At 38.6% G+C, this 20,379-nt stretch overlaps 1 protein-coding gene across 6 annotated transcripts in view; it reads left to right on the forward strand.

Moving 5' to 3' along the window:
* Positions 1 to 20,379, forward strand: part of STXBP5 (syntaxin binding protein 5) — a 117,463-nt gene that overhangs the window by 77,789 nt on the left and 19,295 nt on the right. For 3 of the 6 annotated variants that reach the window (XR_013983974.1, XM_080998554.1, XM_080998558.1), the window contains 5 exons: positions 8,534 to 8,599; positions 10,584 to 10,643; positions 10,738 to 10,785; positions 16,400 to 16,450; positions 19,288 to 19,527. Coding sequence is in view for 5 of the 6 variants with exons in the window: in XM_080998554.1 (XP_080854680.1) it covers positions 8,534 to 8,599; positions 10,584 to 10,643; positions 10,738 to 10,785; positions 16,400 to 16,450; positions 19,288 to 19,527 (465 nt within the window). In the remaining variant the exon portion in view is untranslated. The remainder of the gene's footprint in view (positions 1 to 8,533; positions 8,600 to 10,583; positions 10,644 to 10,737; positions 10,786 to 16,399; positions 16,451 to 19,287; positions 19,528 to 20,379) is intronic. The other 3 variants (XM_080998555.1, XM_080998556.1, XM_080998557.1) reach the window with 3 other exon arrangements.

Below are 20,379 nucleotides of genomic sequence, written 5' to 3' on the forward strand. Positions count from 1 at the left end.
GGGCTGCCTTCAGATGTCTTTTAAAAGTTGTGTAGTTCTTTATTTCCTTGACATGGGGGGGGGACACATTCCACAGGGAGGGTGCCACTGCCTAGAAGGCCCTCTGCCTGCTTCCCTGTAACTTTACTTCTCACAGTGAAGGAACTGCCAGAAGACCCTCTGAGGAGGACTGGGCTGAGTGATGGGGATGGAGATGCTCTTTCAGGTATACTGGGCTGAGGCTGCTTAAGGCTTTAAAGGCCAGCACCAATACTTTGAATTGTGCTTGGAAATGTACTGGGAGCCAGTGAAGATCCTTTAGGACCAGTGTTACATGGTCCCAGCGGCCACTCCCAGTCGCCAGTCTTAGCTGCCACATTCTGTATTAGTTGTACTTTCTGAGTCAGCTTCAAAGGTAGCCTCCCCAGTATAATATTCTACTTCATTACTTTCTATACAAAAAGTGTTATTCTTTACCAAGGTTTATGTGCTCACATCAACCATCTTCCATTGTCTTGCCTTTCCCTGTTTGAGATTTACTTTTCGTCTTCCTTTGTGCTATCACGCCCTGTTATCATGAATGCCCTGTTAATTTATTCTGAACTAACTGCTTCACAGAACCACTCAGCACTTACCCCATTCATTTTTTGACACAATTATTTTAGCATGCTGTATTTGATCTGTTAAGGTATGTATTGGCACATGGAAGCAATCACATAAATTCAGCAAACCACAAGCCTAAAATTCTCAGAGGAAAAAGTGCATATGAACAGAAAATTTTAGAGGTGCTTCATACCTGAAGATGTGGACAAGCTGCTTGAAGAAGTGCAGCCAACCAGCTGCCCTTTGATCCTTGCCCAGCTTGGCTTCTGAGAGCTAGCCGTAGACGGTTGGCTGGGATTGCAATGAGTGATTAATGCTTCACTTGAGGAGAGGGACTGACCACCTGCCTGGAAGGACATGGTGGTGTGGCTCCTCCTTAGGAAGACATTTTTGGTCCCAGAAATGTTAAATTTTACTGTATTTTTACTGTATTTTACTGTATTTTTGGTTTCTATGGAAGCCGCCCAGAGTGGCTGGGGAAACCCAGCCAGATGGGCAGGGTACAAATAAATTATTATTATTATTATTATTATTATTATTATTATTATTATTATTAATCACTATTGCCCAGTACCAAATAACTTATTTTTGGACAACGCTTGAGAGGGTTGTGGCAGTACAGCTTTAGACATGCTTGGAAAAAACTCATCTCAGCTATCTGCCAATCTCCCATTCCCACCACCCTTCTGAGTAATACCCCTCCCCACCTTCTCACTATATAGAAGGATCTGGCAACTTCTGTTTCAGTGTATCTGAAGAAGTGTGCTTGCACACGAAAGCTCATACCAAGAACTAACTTAGTTGGTCTTAAAGGTGCTACTGGAAGGATTTTTTTTATTTTGGAAAAAACTCTTTGCTTAGATCCATTTTAGTCTTGCTTTAGGCCCAGTTATGGTACTGAAGCCACCTTGGACACCCTGGTTGATGACATTTGTCAGGAGAGAGGTGAGAAGAGTGCAAGCCAGCTCATTCTCCTTGACCTCCCACTGTCCTTCTGGATCATCTCAGGGAGGTGGGGGTTGGGGGCACTGTACTTCAGTAGTTCCAATCCTTCATCCAGGGCTGTTTCCAGAAAGTAGTTATGGGAGGCTACTGTTATGTGCCATGAGAGTTGCCCTGTGGTGTCCTGCAGTATTCTATTTTGTCCCTGGAACATCTATATGAAGCCACTGGGAACTGCCATCAGGAAATTTGGTGTCACCAATATGCAGATGATACCCAGTTCTGTTTCTCTGTTGGATATGAATTGGGAGAGATAGTCAAGATGTTAGACTGATGCTTAGAGGTGGTGATGGACTGTGTGTGAGCCAATAAACTGAATCAGAATCCTGAAAAGAAAGCAGTATTATGTGTTCCAGGTTCTTGATTCTGGGATGTGAGGACCTGTCATGGTTGGGGTTGTACTTCCCTGGACGTAGCATGTCCATGGCTTCAGGGTGCTACTGAATTCAGCCTTATCATTGGAGGCTCAGTTGGCCCTGGTAACTAGGTATGCCTTTTTCCAGCTCTGGATGCTTCACCAGTTACAGTCTAATTTGCACAGAGACAACTTGGCCACAGGACTCCATGCTCTGGTAACCTCCAGCAGCCAAACTACTGACTGGGGCTCCCTTTAGAACTCACATAAGCCCTGTTCTAAAAGAGCTGCACTGGTTGCTGGTTTATTTCTGGGCTTAGTTCATGGTGCTCACTTAGTCCCCAAATATCTGAAAGACCACCTCCTTTCCTGCAGACCTTCTTGGGTGTTAAAATCCGCGAGGTTGGTAGTTCCACTGTCTTTAGAGGCCTCAGGATGTGACCTGAGATGAGAGCATTCTCTGTGTGGAATACCCTCCCCACAGAAATATATCTCTGTCACCTTCATTATACAGCTTTTTGTCATATGCTTAAAGACACCTGTTTTGAGCATAGTTTTAATCTTTTTTTGAATGCTCTATTTTCTATTACCCTGGGACCTTTTAGTGTAACCAGCCCTGGGACCTTATAGTGTGCAGTAACCACAATACACCATTCTTCCACAGGAGGAAGAATGTGAAAGAAGTAAAAGTGTAGTGAGAACATGCTTCTTCCCCCAAGTGTTTGGGGATATATGTCTCTGCTTCAAATGCCATGTTTAATGTGGCACACTTCCTGTGAAGGTCATTGGTTGAGTATTGGCTCCACCTGGTGGTTGAAGGTGGGAACAGAACTTGTGGGAAGTAGGCAGCTCCTGGTTGACTCTTGCCTTCATCAAAGTAGTCACATTGCTTTTGAGCTCCTGTTCTTCTCAGGTTTTCTAAATTCTACTTTTTCCTCTTCATTCCAGTGTTTGCCTTCCTTTTAACGGTTTCTGAGCCATCCCATTCTCCCTTCAGTATACCAGGGCAGTATGGTTGTCACTCCTAACCTTCTCTCCTCCTCACGACTGCTCCAGCACTTTCTTCTCTAGCCTGTCTCTTTTCACCTGAGCCCTTCTTTCTTGGCTGTTTTCTACATTCTTTGCTGCTTGCATCTCTCCCATAAATAGAACCCCTTTGCCTTGCCTGCTTGCCTTCTTTCTCTCATCCTGATTTCACCAGTAATTGCTTCAGTGGAGGATGGAGGCAGGTTTGTTGGTATTTGAACCTCGGCGATTCTTCTTCACTATTTTGGACCACTGCACTTTCTGGTTTGGTGTGTGCTATGTATCCATGCCTCAGCATTCTGGCTTTCTGAAGAGTAGGGATGGCAGTCAGTGTGCTCTCTGGTGGCAATAGCCACGCCTCCTGCCCAAACTCAGCCTTTGAATAAACTTAAAGTGCCTGCTAAGGCAGCTTTTCCTTCTTCCTCTAAATGTAAGACAAAGGTCTTAGCATTTTGCCTCATAAACAAGCACTAAGCATCTCATAGGCAGCCGTTATCCATGGAAAGGGATGAATCCATTTATTGTATCTGTGAACAGTCTGGACCTTTAACAACATTTGCCTTCACCATTGCCTGGGCCTGATGGGTTTTATCTCTCATGACTCCCTCTCTGTGCCTTTGCTCTGCAATGGCCTTAGATGTCATTCCCCTCCTCCAGAACTTACCTCAGCACCATTTAAGGGGGCATCTGTTCTTGTTGAACCAAAATCCTTTACAAAGTCCATACCATTTCCTTCTACTTTTAAAAAAGATCCTGAAGGCAGAGAGGGACTCTGTGTCCTTGTAGTATAAAAATACGTTTCATAGTTAATTAATACTATAGTTTAGAGCCTATTAGTAGAGGTTCAGTAAACCGCTGTCTTCTTGGGCCTGGGCTTATTGTACACCGTTCCTTGATTTCTGTTCTTACCTGGGCCCTTCATAAAATCAGGGAGGAAAAGCCACAGTGGTCCTTTTAGCTTCCTTCTGGCCTCGACATCTGTGGCCGTTGGAGATCCTGATCATGGCAGTATCTCCATGGCACCCTCTTTGCTGTCTAGATGTCAGAACTGCCTACTTCTCACAAGTTCTGTTCCTGCCTTTGACCGTCAGATATGGAACCAATATTCAACCAATAACATTCATCAGGCACTGAAGATCTGCTCTTCTGGTAGTAACCAATGGAACTTTTGTGTACTTATATGCAATTATGAATTACTATAATAGCCACATGGAACACTGCAAATATTTCAGATATAAACTGCAATATTCCATGAATTACCACTTCGTAATGTTTGTAAAACTATTTATGGCTGTTGAATAAACAGCAATTCTGGCTCTTCCTACCTACCTTTCCTGGTAGTTCCATATTGAAGATGGTTAAATAATTGTAGTTGTATTAAAAGAATAAGTACAAGTAAGTCTGGCTATTTTATAATATTAGTAATATATTCTCTTAAATGAAACAGTTAAACAGCTGAGTAGGGATAGGTTTGTTTTGTCATTAAATTGTTAGTAGTATTAATGGGAAATTTTATAAATATTACGTAAGACAACAAGTAAATTATATTACACTGTGTGAATTCTGGCACATGCATGATTTGTTGTATTTCAGTTGCTGTCTAACAATTTCCCCCCAAATACATTGTTTGCTTGGATCTTAAAGTTTTTCTGCAGATTTTTTTTCTTTCTCCAAATATACTGTGTTGGTGTTTTTGTCTTTCCTTTCTCATTGCTTCAATAAGGCATGCTGGCTGTGGCTTCTTGCATGTGTGGCCTCTCTAACTTATATTCAGAGTCTGTGAAAAAACTTCGCACCTCTTATATAAGTAAGTCATCTCATAAGAATAAAGTGTTTTAACATCCAGTTGATTAGGTTATATGCATTCATCACCCTGAATATTTTACCATAGCCTTTACTTTTCAGCTTCTTTCACTAACATATTGGCAGAGATTAATTCTATAATAATATAATTATAGACTGTTACCTGAGATACTATCAATATGGAATATTGGGTACAATAAGATCCAGATTACATCCTTCATCTATTTTGCAAACAACAGTAAAACAAGTGGCATTAGTAGATAATAGAATACAAGTCACAAATGTGCAGTGGTGCCCACAAATGTGCAGAAATGCGTGCAGTGGTGTCCACAAAGACCTTCATTGGTGCCCTTGGACAAAGGACCAAGACTCTGAACTTTCCTTTTTATTTTTAATAAGCTAGCCTGGCTGCCTCTGTCAGTGCTTTTTAGCCAGTGAGTGAAGTCAGAGCTGTGATTGTTGAATGTGTTGTATGGACACCAGACAATATTAGTATTGGTATTACTGTTAATTTATTAATCACCTTCTAAACCATTGTCTCAAGGTGATTTACATATAAAATAATTTAAAATGGTTAAAAACACAAAAACAAATCAATTTAAAACAAACGTAAAACTTGTTATAAAGACCCATTTATCCAGCTGGGAAAGCATTCTGTTTCTCCTTTCCATTTAGTGCACTTTTCCTGCTTGTCTTGTTTGCTAGTAGTCCCTGGAATCTCCGAAGTTTATCCTTCCTTTTTTCCTAGTGATCAGGATGCAACTTTCTTGTGGTGGGTTCTCCTGAGATCAGATACTGCCTAGAAGTTATTTTCTGCAAATACTTCTACACAATAAGTGTGGGTGAATTTTAAAGCATCCCCTCCCTAAATGGCAAAATTCAAAATGTGAACTTTTCAAAAGAGGCTTAGGCATGTCTCCTGCTGTGCTGGACTTAAAGCCAGGCACTCATTAAGAATTCACTGTATAGTTAAATTATGATACAATATTATACATGTTGTACGTTTCATTCAAGTAAAAGTGACATTAACTGTTCTTGGGGTGCAAGTGCAGACATGTCTGGACTACAAAGGTGTAATTGCAAATGGCAGGGTAGAAGATGACCCAATAGTGTGTGTACTGGCCCCAGTATTGTACTGTGCATTTCTTAAAATTTCTATCTCTCTGTGTTGGTCTGTAGTCTCTGGATTAATCTGTAATTCAGGTTTTGAGCAGATCTGTAAAATGAAGCTCTCTGTTCTCTCTTCGCTATGGAGGGTAATGGAGGGCAATGCAGTTCATTGGTTCTGTTCCTGCTCCTAGGGCTGTTTCCAGAGAGTAGTTTGGGGAGGACCATTGTTTGGCACCATGGGAGTGGAGCTGTAGGCTTCATCTTGTCCTCCATGCTATGTAACATCTATATGAAAATGCTGGGAGCTCTCATCAGGGGTTTTGATGTGAGGTGTCACCAATATGTGGGTGCTAGACCAATGCTTGGAGGCAATAATGGGTGGGATGTGGCCCAATAAGTTGAAGGTGAATACTGAAAACACAGGTATTATGTGTTCTAAGTTGTTGAGTCCAGGACGTGGGGGCATGGTGTGTTCTGCACAGCTTGGGAGGGGAGGATAGTCCAGGATCCAGTATTGTCATTTGAGGCTCAGTTGGCCTTGATGCTTAGATATACCTCTTTCCAGCTTTTGACTGGTTTACAGCTCTAGCCTCTTATGAACTGAGATGGCATGATCATCATACTCCATCCACTGATAACTTCCAGGCTGGATTATTGGAATGCACTCTATGTGGAGCTGCCTTTGAAGATGACTTGGAAACTGCAACTGGTCCAAAATACAATAGCCAGGTTACTGGTTGGATTTCATTTAGAACACACCTCTTTACTCTGGCCTTTGATACCTGAAATACATATTTTAGATGTAATCTGTTTTAACTGTTTTTCACAAGGGTCTTCTGGTGAATGGTGTATAATAATAACTAATATTATAATAGAAAATCTAAAAATGGAAATAACCCTTTCCACTTTTGGCCAAAGTGGAGAATCCCTGCGACAGGGTGAGCTCCCGTTGCTTGGTCCCTGCTCCTGCCAACCTAGCAGTTCGAAAGCATGTCAAAGTGCAAGTAGATAAATAGGTACCGCTCCAGCGGGAAGGTAAATGGTGTTTCTGTGCGCTGCTCTGGTTCGCCAGAAGCGGCTTAGTCATGCTGGCCACATGACCCGGAAGCTGTACGCCAACTCCCTTGGCCAATAAAGCGAGATGATCGCCGCAACCCCAGAGTCGGCCACGACTGGACCTAATGGTCAGGGGTCCTTTTACCTTTCCCTTACTTTTCTCTGTAATCCATATTAGGGTGGTACCTTTATTAGGCCATTTAAAACTCCCAGATCCATACATTTAACATTTTGGGGGGAATGGGAGCAATGGCCTGGCTCTTTGTCAGGAATAATTTTGCTTCTCTTTTTTTCGCAACACCAACTTTTCCAATGCTTGTGTGTATCCTCCCATAGGTTTTACAGATCTCTGATAGGTCTTCCAGCATGAGGCTGCCTAGCTGCCTGTGGAGTTCTGAAGAGTTCTAGATATTAAAGTAGAATAATGTAGTTTTATTTATAACTAACACACACACACACACACAAACACACACTGTGTGTGTGTTAAGAAAGCCTTCACTCCTGTGATTTTACAAAGAAAATCAAGAGCTCTTCAGTGCCTAGCAAGCAACATTATGGACAGCCTTGTTTATTGCAAAGCCCATGGACCTAGAGAAACCTAGAACTGTAAGATAACAAACAACAGATTGACATGAGGCTTTGTGAGGCTTTGTACTTCTGCCTTTCAGTGTCACCTTTACACTTCAACACCTTTCATAACAGCATCTCCTTCCAAAGCAGCCCAAGTATTTCATCATCTGTAGTGATGCCTGTTGTTGCTACTTCGGTTTTGTAGTGGATACAGTGCTTTTTTTATCCTTATCAACGGTCTAGATGCCAAAATCACATGTTGACTGTCACGTTGATTGAGCAAGAGTTCCAAACAACCACCACAGTCCTGGATTTTTCACCACCATGGTGTTTTCTGAAATTAGTGGTTTCTTGGGCCTAGAAGGGCACAGATTATCAAATAGATCAATATATTTGAAGTATGTATTTTTAGGCCTTTCATCAAAATTTGATCTGTTTTGACGACACTGGTAGGCAAATACTTAAACATGTTAAATATTACTAATTCTAGCTTGCTTTTTATAGTCTATGCTGGTTTTTAAATGTAATCTATTTGTCCTTACCATAAAGAGGAACATCTATTTCCCAAGGAAATGCTTTAAATTCCATGGGTTCATAGAATTTTCTGTTCATGTCATTGGATCCAGACTTACCTGTGCTTAGATTAGACCCAATGAAATAAGTGGGGCTTAATTCTTATATTCAGCTTGGTTACCTTTCTTTGTGATATACTTGTTTACAGTACAGGTAATTTTGCATTAATCACATATATTACATAGAAAAATCACATTGAAAAATGGCTTTCATGCACATCTATACCAACTCCCCTTTTCCCTGAATCTTCATAATCATCCTGTTCCCCAAAGAAGAAACACTGATACTTTGAACAGCAAAACACGTTTGTCAAAACTCTTAGTTAAAAATATAATTAAGTATCGGATTTGATTGTTTCCCCACTGGGTACAAAAATACCTTATGTGTAATGTTTGTGTCAAGAATTAAAAGTGGTCCACAGCTGTTGAAACCTGTTGTGTTCTTTGTATTTTACAGCAGGTCTTTGTGATATTAATGAAGGTACAGCTGTACAAGAGGATCGTTGCAAGTCACCCACCTCAGGTAATGAACTGTTCTTGGAAACGCTTTAGAACTAATAGTACTTCAAAACACCTTGTAGCAGGCTTCTCTTCTCTTTTGTTTTCATGCTCCAGGAGGATTTTTACTATGCCACTGAACTTTACAGTGGTTTTCTCAAATATACACAATTCAGACAAGTACATACAGCTGAATACTTGGTTTGCCTCAAAGCCATTCTTATATATTTGTCATTATTTGTTATTTACAGTGTTTAGAATGCATTACTATAGGAAATACTATATTATAAGGGGAATGTGTTTTATGTCTCTTGGGCTATCTGTTTCAAGAAGAGATTATTCACAGTAGAAATGTGTTCTAACTCCTACTCTCATCACAATCTTTTATTTGTAGGAGCTTTCGTTGTTCTTTGCCAGAGGTAATTTAAGTGGGAAAAGGTCATCCCACTTTTGTCACTTCTGCTGCTGTTATAGTAAAATTAACCAACAGGGTGGAAAGTATACTGTATAATAATAGGAAGCAAGGAGTGAGTAGCGATTTCATTAAACTTTAGAATCTTTATTTCAGATAAGCAATTTGGCAAGTTGTTATATTTTTCTTAAATAGGAGTTGAGACTTTTTCAGTGGATTAGATTTTAATTGGACCTAGCAAAAAAAACTCCTCCCTCTGCTTCCCTGTCTGCTTTTTCAGCAGCAGCAAAATCATCATCATCACAGAATCCAGGGAGCAAGCGGGAGGGGGGGGGCTAACAGTGTCACCACAGGAGGGTGAACAGGGGCTTTTTGTGTACAGTAAGCCTGCAACTTAACACACATTTAACTTGTGCAGATTCAGCTTTATGTGCATGGCAAATTTATTGATTGATTCTTAAAAAGCAGGCAGGGTTCTGGGGAAAATGACTCTGGCAATCCCACCCACCATTGGATTTTGACTAGACACAATTTTGCCTTTAGGTGTGATCCCTCGATTAAGCCATTTTTTTAATCATGTGTATTAATTTGCTGAACCCAATCATGACTCTGACTTGGGTAGGGAGGAGAGTGCCTCCCATCACTAGAAGAGAATGAACGTAATATTCCCAAGGAATTCAGGAAGTATTCTTATTGAAAGTAGTAGTTCCTGATATCATTTGTATCATTAATTTTTTTTTCATCGGTACAATGTTGGTATGCATAGAGAAGGGAGGGAAGGTTTTTTATATTCTTAGTTAAAATGTAATAAATATATGCATGCAGAAAACTATTTACAAAATTCATTTTTACAGGTAAACAAAGGATGTTATTTCCAATTAGTTTTTAAAGTAATTAATAGCAAAACAACCACACTTCAAATCTTTTCTCTTTTGGATTGAAATACAGAGAATTGGCAAAAGTAGCTGTATTTTCATTTGTTATCACAGAGATAAGTGCACTGGAACACACTTTAGACCTAAATGAAGCTATTTCTTCTGAATTATTTTGGCAATATTGATAATACAAAAATTGACATTTAAAATGTGAACTAGAATCCCTGCTATTATTATCATGTGAATATTTTTGTTAATCTGAACACATGCAACCTTTCCAGACTGTTTTGTTTCCCGTTTCCCGATTCCCATCAAAAAATATGTATCTTCTATGCTTTCCTTTGGTTGTGTGGTCTCACCTGTACTAGAAAATTGTAGCACCAGCATAAGTTCGAAAAATTAAAGCTGTGTATGATGAAAGTGAAACATGGAAGACGCAAAAGTTATCTGTCTCAAATGTAGATGTCCTTATGCAAATTCTAAGGGCATAAAGCAGGAGATATAGGTGAATACTCCCTCTTTTTTTGCAGGTAAAAAGCCTGAAATAAATCATCCATAATACCCAAAGAGGTGTTTATTTAGGGGTTTATTGTTGCATATGATATGGATTAGGATATATAGTCTTTCTCATTTTGTCATCTGTCGTAATTTTTTTGTATGCATCCTTTTTTTGTTAATATCCATTTCGTATGTCCCTTTCATTCTTATCTTCACTCATTTAGGTTCTGGTTCTCCCAACAATTCTGATGATGATCAAAAAATGAATAATTTTATAGAAAAGGGTATAGTATTTTTATTTTTAAGAGAATTATCATAAATTTTCATTAGCTCATATTTTTAGTAAATTGACATTTTGTATTGAAATATTATTTGCAGTGAAGACCAAAAGCAGAAAGTTTTCCAAGATGGTAGCCAATGATATAGGTAGGAACTAGAAAAATTCTCCTTTGCTCCTTACCTGGGACCTTATTCTATGCAGCGCTTAACTCTGCAGCGAAACAAAGCAAGCTGCATTATATTTGTTAAATTAATATTCTCCTAACCATAAGTGGTGTTCCTTTGGGCTGCTTCTCTGCTAATATACTGTGCTCAATTATTAACACAATCCAAGAGACTGGGCTCTTAATTTTCTCTAATTGTATATGCACATCCTTCTACAAAGGTTTTGGTTTCTATTCAGAAATACTGAAAGGGTTCAATCCTGTGAGCATTGCCGTATAAAATGGTTTTAACATAGGTTCTCAAAATGTTAACGCTAATTCTGAAATGCATGAACAATGGTTTTAGCTTCTTGGCAATAAAGTACGTAACATTTTAATTCATGTATTTCAGCAATAAGTGTATTCTCTCTGAATCCTTGTTGCTAACTGATCTTTGATCACCGACAATTAAATTGCAAATTACTTATCAAGTTTGCAGTACATGCATAAGGTGGATTGAACCCTTCTGTTGTAAGAGCATAAGAAATAACCTTATTGCTTGGATATGGTTGTTCTGCTTTTTATTTTAGAGTATATCTGTTAAACTTATTGGTCATCTGTTTGAATGGAAATTAAATTACTTAGCAGACTTTCTCCCATTTATCATTATTTCTATCTAATTGTTTACTTGCAGTGAGATTTTACTAATTATGTGTAACAATATATATTTCACAGTAACGACAGTGGCTTATCTCTCTTCTAAATTTGCATATTTACAGCATGTTGTCTAATGGTTATTTTCTTGATCATGTTTCTTTAATATCTTCAGTTTATCACAACGTTCGGTGTCAAAGGGAATTTTATAGATTTAGTTTTAATGTGTTGAAACAATCAACATATCTGTTAATCTGCAAGTTGTGTGCAAGTCACTACAAATTAAGTGCTTCTCTACCATTGTTACTCTTCCTGTGTCAACCGGACTGGCTTCTAGGATACTGTGATGCCCAGTCTATGTGCTGCTTTCATTCAAATGTCAAAAGAGCAATGAGGTATCCAGCCACAAAGAAGTCACAGCCATGCTGCTCTAGTATGGTTGGGAAATAAAACCAGAAGCTTCTCAAATTAAGGAAGATTCTACTTGCTGTCTTTTGGCTTGACTTAGTAGCAGAGTAAAAAGGAAATGATGGGGAGATTCGCTCTCACAAAAACTGTCATCCACAAGCAGTTCTATGATTAAAGGAAGCACTTGTATAATGTGTAACTAACCAACTAGCCTGTGTGGCATGGTGCATAAGTGCCTGTAAAAAGAATCCTAGAAGATGCCACAAATTTATTGATGTGTGCTAGATATGCTAGTCAAAAGTATTAGGTTCATTTTCAGAGACAAACTCTGGATGGAGATGGATGTTGCCATCATGCCCTAGTTCTCCAGCTGTATTACTTCATGATATGCATGACACACCTGTATGCAGCACCAGTTACCTCCAGGTAAAAATCTGCTGCTTTGCCATTGTGTGCAGTCAAAAGAGAAAAAGAAATAACAAAGGAGAGAGAGAAACTGAAGGTTTTGCCTCACAACTCCACCAGCACCCAGGGACACATGAGTGGTATTGGTTGGTCTGCTGCATTAAATGGCAGTCAAAGGTTGATTGATACTGGCAAGAAAAGATTACTTCCTTCATCTCTCCGCTTGAGATGCTAGCCTATCTCTTACCAGTCAAGGTGTATGTGCATACAGTATCCATATGGCACATGTGCCTTACCAAACATCCTATCGCCGTGAGATAGTGGCAAAGCTAAATCCAAGGAAGAGCAACCTGTAGTTCAGACTCTGCTCTAATTGTGGCATGAAGGTTAGAACAATGTGAGCATTTTATCTGCAAAGTGACTAGTGAAAATGTCTGACTTGGTTACAGAAGATTCTACCTTCTGGATGAGTGAGGGAACAGAAGACCATTGACCTCTGGAATAAATCCACCATAAGGCTCTGCATGGATGCAATAGGACAAAGAAAATCTTTGGCAAATTACCACTTTTGAAATTGGCCTCTGCTATGTCCAGTTGCAGTCAGTAGTAGTATTCTGCTGTTTGCTGAAGCAGCAGAAAGACTTCAAAGAGTGTAATCTTAGTTACTCTGTATACAAAGAGGAGGCATATTATCAAGAGGGCTCCTAGAGGTTAAGTCTGGCTCACGACAACTATTCATACCTTTTTTCATCAGCTTTCTCTTAAGATAAGACAGAATAGTAGTCTTGCAGACTTCTGTTGGACAATCCAGGAAGTCTGCCATGCTCCTTCTACAGGTCTTCAGATTATCCAGGACTTGTGCAAGATTTACCCCTAGGCAGGTGATCTGTTCCTCCAGCCCTTGCACCTCCTGGGTAGGCAGTCTATTCCCCACCCCATGAACCTAGCAGATGACTGCCAGCTGGAGGAAGGATGCTGCAGAGCCACCCATTTAAGTGAGAGGACCTTGGGGGGAAACCAGTTGTTCTGGACCAGGTGAGCTGCTTCCTGGGCAGGCACAGTATTCTTGCTTTAACAATCTAGGCACTGAAAGGAGATGCAGTGTGCCAGGTGACTCTGTGGTGGGCACAATATTTCCGAAATTTGATCTACTTTGACTTTAACGACCTCATCTTTCAGTGCCAGGCTGGGCAGCTCTGCAGTGGCTGGCATCCTTTTTTCCTCTGGGCCTCACCCAACATAGCAAGGATATATTTGGAGGAGACTCAAAGGCACACAAAGATTCAGCTGTTTGGCTTGCAGAAATGAAAGAAGCATACAAAGAACGTTAAAATTATTGTTATTTTAAGATGATATATCTCAATTTTGTGTTGAACAGAATTCATGCAACATAAAAAGAGATAAATAATAAAGTAAGCAGAAAATAAACCCACAGCAATAGAAGAGAGTTGCCAAGGGAAATAACTATTAGTTATCCCAAATATCCTCTGAAACTGTGTGTGTCATGAACATGGGGAACCACAAGCAAGCCCTCCTCCTCAGTAGACGGTATTTTCTGGTGGTGTCTGGACTGCAGATGACTGTTTTGCTAGAGGAGATGATTAACTATATGAACTGCTTTCAAAATGGTTCCTGTAATTAATCAGGCACTATTAAATGTATAGCTAGTTAATTTTGCCTACTGATATAAACTGCAGTTAAGTTGATATGGCACAAATTCTGCAGGCGTGGCAAAGGAGTAAAGGAAAAGAGACAATTGGTTTACCCTCTGAGTTGTTGCTTATATGCTGTTCTCACTGTGTCAGTTTTATCTACATGCTGGGCTGATATGCCCAATAATTATAATTTATGAACTCCTTTCAAGAGGTACTGTGTGAATTATACTAATTTGTCCATAACAATTGCTGCTTCTATGGCAAAGGTCAGTGTTTTCAGTGAGCAGGATTAGATCACCTGCTTATGTTCTGTGGTCATGTCTCTTGGTACAATTTTAAATCTGTATTGGTCATATTTCAGTACCAGACTCTTTAGATGTTATGTTTCGCCTTCTCAGATAGATTCTTCTGATAGTGGCTGCCTATTTTAAACAATGAGTGGTGACTTTGATTTAAAAGAATTTAATTTCTGATTTGCTTTTATCTACAGTTCTTGAGATCTGTGTTTCGTGAGCCACTTTCATTGAAAACACCAGTAACATTCCTACTGTAGGCATGTGTGCATTGTCCCTATCTGATGAGATCTAAAGCTTTGGGGTTTGATGCGTCCTAGATGGGATTTGTCTGGGGCTCTTTGAGAGCTGTTTGTTGTGGTGCCTTTCACTGAATACTTCCTATTGGCTGATGCGGAGTGCAATTTTGATGGGGAGATGGATTAAAATACTCCAGTAATAATGAGTGTCTTTATATATTCTTCTGATCAGGTCTTCAGAACTCACTGAAATTTGCTTGCATTTTTAATATGGCTACAAATTTCTTTGTGTGTGCATGTGTCGTTGTCTGTCTCTCCTATGGCTGTCAAGGTCTCCACTGTGACCTGGGTGAATAAATACATTTTTTACCAAGCAAATGCAAAACTAGCAAAATTTTAAAAATCAGACGTAAGTGGCCTTTAAAAATCAACTTGTTCAAAATGATATCTAAATGTAATATGTGACCATATTAAAGTCTACACTAAATCTCTCAGAACTGGTTTTTCAACTAGCAAGGTTAAAATCAATACCATACAAACAAAACATAAAGCATAACAATTTTACATCACATAAAACAAAATAAAATTTAAAACAGCATCTTACAACAACCGGTATAAAACAAACTAAAAAAAAAAAAGCAGCAGCAACCCTTTCTCCTGTCTCCCCCACCACCCCACTTTAAGCACATCTAAACAAAATGATCTTAACCTATTGAAAGAAAGGAGAGCCAAACAAACCTCCCTGAAGATGGAATTGCATACTTTCAGACACCATCAATGAAAAGACCCCAGGAAGGGCCTCAGGTTCAGAGTGGGGCATTTGAGCAAGTTTGTATGGAAAATGTCTTAAAGGCTTACCAGTCCTAAAGTATACAGGCTTCTCCAGCTATATTTGGAGTTTAGGTATCAACTAGTACAGTATGTTCTTTGACTGTTCCATCACCTTCTCACTTTTCTGTCCAGTTTACTTGCAGCATAGTATTACTTTGTTTTATTTATTTAGAACATTTATATCCTGCTTTTCAGCAAAAAATTCTTAAAGTGGTTTTCATATGTCAAGACAGCTTACCAATATGTATGAATCTTGTTGTTTGCATTCTCAGCAGGGTTGGCTTCCACATGTAGATGTTGTATTCTAGAGCACAGGACCAGACTGCTTCAGGTTCTGTTTGTCTCTGCCTTGACAATGGGATAGGGTGGAAGCACCAGCATACTGTCCCCGCCCAACTAGAGGAGCAGTGGTACCCTAATTGGGTCAGGGATGCTTCTTCCACATGGTTCTTCCCTCTGCTGAACAGTGCTGTTTGACAGCAGTTAGATTCCTTGCAGGTAGGGGCTTGATGGAGTTGCCCTCTGTCAATGGTGGTTCTGGCTAACTTGGCCTCATCAGTGGAGAAAAGAGTCCTTCCCCAGAAACATAGTTCATGAACTTATTTTCTATACAAATTTGTCTCCAATATATTCCCAGCAGCCACAGCCACTCTGTTGTGGTCTTTAACTTTACAGTGTAATTCTGTGAACTTTTCTAAAATTTATCATTTTTTTGTGGAACAGCTGTTTTCTATTCTTTTTGTAGTGTTAGTATTCTACTGTTTGGGGGAGGTGGTTGGAAAAATGCTTAAGTAAACTTGACTCAATTTTTAAATCCATTTAGTGCCAGGGAAATCATACAACATAATGACTTACAGTGCACTACAATAAAGACATCAGAGATTCTGAGAATTTAAACTACTAATGTTCTTAACTGTTCATAACTCCAAAGAAGGTACACTGCCATACTCTGACTGCACACTTGTCACTAAAACCTGTTACAAATATATGTGTAAATGTGCATACCTTCCTTGCTTACAATTGTTGTATATGATTTCTTATTTTGGAAACCAACAGCTTAAATTCTTAGTTTCATAAACTCTTTAAAATGTGATCATTCTAGCTTTATTATAAAACTATACGTTATTTTTCAGCAAAGATGTCTAGAAAATTAAGCTTACCAACTGAACTGAAACCTGAGTTAGGTAAGTGTTTGTTCAAAGCCTGTATTAATGATGTTTACAATTTTTGAGAAGGCTGCGGAAAAAGAAACACATACAGTGACCTAACTACTAAGTAGGGGGGAGTCCATTTAATTTCCATTGTTGTATTCCAAAATTTGACAGTATTTAATGCATGTGAGCAAAATGCTTTTCCATCTACTTGGAGCCACTTTTATGTTCTTATCTTTTAAAACCATGGGAAATCTACTGAAATAAGACATAAAATTTTCTTCTTAGGTTCTTGTTTTTTAATCACCATGTTTCACATTATTATCAGTTTGGACACTGTATGGAAAACAAGAATAGTTTAAGGAAATCCTATATACCTCTTTTCATAGCCAGTGTGGTGTAGTGGTTATAAGAGTGTTGAGTTAGGACTTGAAGATCCAGATTCAGATCTCTATTGAGTCATTCAGCTCACTGGCTTACTTGAGTCATTCATTTTCTCTCAACCTAACCTATTCCACATGACTGTTGTGTGAATAAAAGAGGCATCAGAGGAATAACGTGTGCTGCCTTGTGCTCCCTAGAGTAAAAGCAAGATATAAATGTAAAAAATAAATTGAATAAATAGGCTGCTGCTTCAGCTACATAATATTTCTTAAGATCTAATCAATCACCTGAGTCTTAAAACAAGTATTTAATGAACTGCTATGTGCATCACAATGGGGTGTTGCTGCAACTGTATACACAGTTTGAGAAACTTAGGCAAGAATACAAACAGCTACCTTTGAAACTACCATTACTTTTAAATATAGTTTGGGATACAATTAAAAAAAAATTTTAAGTACCCTTAGCAAATGGAACTTAATAGTTCTTCAGATCATGGCCTCAGTAGTGAGGCCTTAGGTTTTAAGATCCATGGGGATATAATTGTGTGTCGGTCTTTATTGATTTTGATTGGACCATTAGCATATAAAACTAAAATCATGTATACATATTAGTAGTACAGTAGGCATACGCTCATGTTTAAATCTGAATGCCTTTATGAAATCATCCTGTTTTCTTGAACTATGTCTTAGCAAATTTACGTGTCCATTAAAGCCCTTGCTGTTTTATTAAGGAAATAGTACTGTAGAGTTCTCTATCAAAAGAAAGGTACAAACTAAAATTCAAAGAGGCAGAAATCAATGTCAGGCACATCCCCTACTTTCAGTGAATTATAAGGTTTTTGGTTTATCTTATTTGTTACAGATGTGCATGTTAATCTTGAAATTTCAGTATTTCTTCACACTTTTCTGATCCTTCTGCTTTTTTGCAGTTCTTCTTTACAAACATGCTTACTAAATGCAGCAAATCACTATATAATATCAGGTTTAAAAGTCTGGTGTTTGTATGAAAATGAGATTTTAACATACTGTACTTTTGAAAGGGACAGTATGACCAGTATGGCAATTTAATAGGTCAGAAATCATTTTCATACTTTCAATGGATCTAAAATCTGAACAATATATTTACATGGACTGAACTGTGTCATAAAATCTCAGTGTGTTCTTCCTCTCTCCTTCAAGATGCCTTCACTGCTCAAATATTGGCAAAGGATAGGAGGAACAATGCTATGTTCTTGCTACTTTAGCATAGAGAGTTGAGTGCATTCAACATGGTGGCTTAACTTTTCAAGGCACACTTCAGCTCCTCTTGGGACACACAATTTGGAAATCTCACTGTTTTACAAACTTGAGAAGTATTGAGTTTTTGTATAAAACTTTCTGCCATAAAAATAAAACCACAATTTTGAAAGTACACTTTAAAACTAAGCAATAAGATTAAGCAATATAACAAAATAATAGAAGCATCATCAACATCATCATCAATAACAAAAGCCCTACTGGAAACAAAGAGCTCCTGATAAACTTAATAACATCAGAAGAGATGGGCATGCACTGACTTTCTTATGCAGTGGCCTTCACAGTTAATGCTACTGCCATAGAAAGGTCCTGCACTGTACCTTTATCAAATACCGTCATTGTGTTGCTAACCGCATACTACAGATACACTAAAGCAAGCACCCATAATTAATCTTATCTAGACAACTGTATCGTACTCTACCACCATCCCCTTCCCTATCTCTCCACATTAAATACACACGTTCAATAGATTCTGTGGCTGGGTGGCCTATGAGAGTATATATTTTAAGTGTCTGGGCTCTGACCTAACATTATATTGGTGTTTCAGGGGGGAAAAGTACATTTATGGGTTCATCTAATTTACATAAGCAAATAGATCCTCTGTCCTAAAGTTGCAATAACTAGCCTTAAAAAATAGTGAGAACTATTAATCTGAACTAAAAAAGAAATCAATAGCTCTCTGTGTGTAAGTGTGTGTGTGTGTGTGTGTGTGTGTGTGTTTGTAAAAGAACTTAATATATGTTTACAACATTTTCCTCCATAGTGCATAGCATCTCATAAAACTAGTCAGAAAGAAAATGACCAAGCTGGTCTGAGAAACGGCGCATCATGCAACATTATGATATATATCTTTTTTTAAAAAAAAATTACTTGATCACAGCTGTGTTGTCCTATCTAAAAGATAAATGTGATTATGATAAAGTATGGTATATTCTGCAAGCCACTTTTCATGTACAGATACATAGATTCACTTCTTTGTCGATACTTGTAGACCATGATGGGCATATATGTGTATGTTCAAACACATTTCTTTCACACTTGTTACTTGAGTGTTCACCTAAAACATGCAATGTGTGAAATGGACTTAACTGTAGTGAATTGAGTTTTTATAGACGCCTTATAGCTAAACTGTCCTTTAAAGTGAAGATGGACAATTTTTCATTGTGTTTAAATTAATATTAAATATTTCAGATGTTAGAGACAACTCCTTCAGCAGATCCAGGAGTTCTAGTGTCACCAGCATTGACAAGGAATCTCGAGAAGCAATTTCAGCTCTTCATTTCTGTGAGACTTTCACACGAAAAGCTGATACAGCACCTTCACCCTGCTTGTGGGTTGGCACTACGTTGGGTACAGTTTTAGTCATTGCATTGAATTTACCCCCAGGAGGAGAGCAAAGACTACTTCAGCCAGTAATTGTATCTCCCAGTGGTATGTATTTCACAATGCAGAGTTTAGAATGTGCAAAATACTATGTGCTTTTAATTCTTAATGTGGTGTTGTGACTATGACAGTCATCGGCACAAAAGCAAGAAGGCCGTTTGTTGGCTTCTTCTGGCGTATTTTGCCAGAAAAGTGAACTTTCTTGTGAGAATTGTGTTTGTTGGCTTCTCTTATAGTGCTAAAGCTTATATATAATCAGGTATATATGAATTCAACATAATCCTTTTCATCTGTAAAATTTCATCTTCACATGTGTAAAAGGAATATAATATCTTTCATAAACTGCAATATTTCTAACCATGTGCCTCAAGTAGATTGTGCTTTGTATAAATGGACATGTCATCTTGATTTGGAAGCACAGGATTAGAAAATCTGTAGATTTGGCTATCCTGTACAACAGCATATGAGGGCAATTGTGAGCAAGTCCTTTCCCCTGAATTTTATTATTCTTTATCTATAGATTTCTGTATTGTTTTCTCCTATGGATGGAAAGGACCTCTGAGGGATGCCAGAAATCCTGCTTTTTAAAAATTCTCCACCCCCCCCCCCAAAAAAAGATAAGCAGGAACTGTAATTTGTGTGTGTGTGCTGCCATCATGTTGCCAGCATTATCTTATTTCAACACAGGGTTAAAGAAAGAGAAAAGTTGTATAAACGAAGTGGTTTGATCCAGACATGTGATTCATAGAGTTACACTATATGTGGGGGGTGGGGAGAGACCATTTTAGCTACTTTCCTCTCTCCATCATTGCCCCTATGATCTCTGAAAATCTGTTATAGTGGTTTCAGCAACTGACATGAGTGCATAAGAATAAAAGAGCCCTACTGGATCAGATTAAA

The sequence above is a fragment of the Podarcis pityusensis genome (genome assembly GCF_964106645.2).
Source record: "Podarcis pityusensis genome assembly, chromosome: 3".
Lineage (NCBI taxonomy): Eukaryota > Metazoa > Chordata > Lepidosauria > Squamata > Lacertidae > Podarcis > Podarcis pityusensis.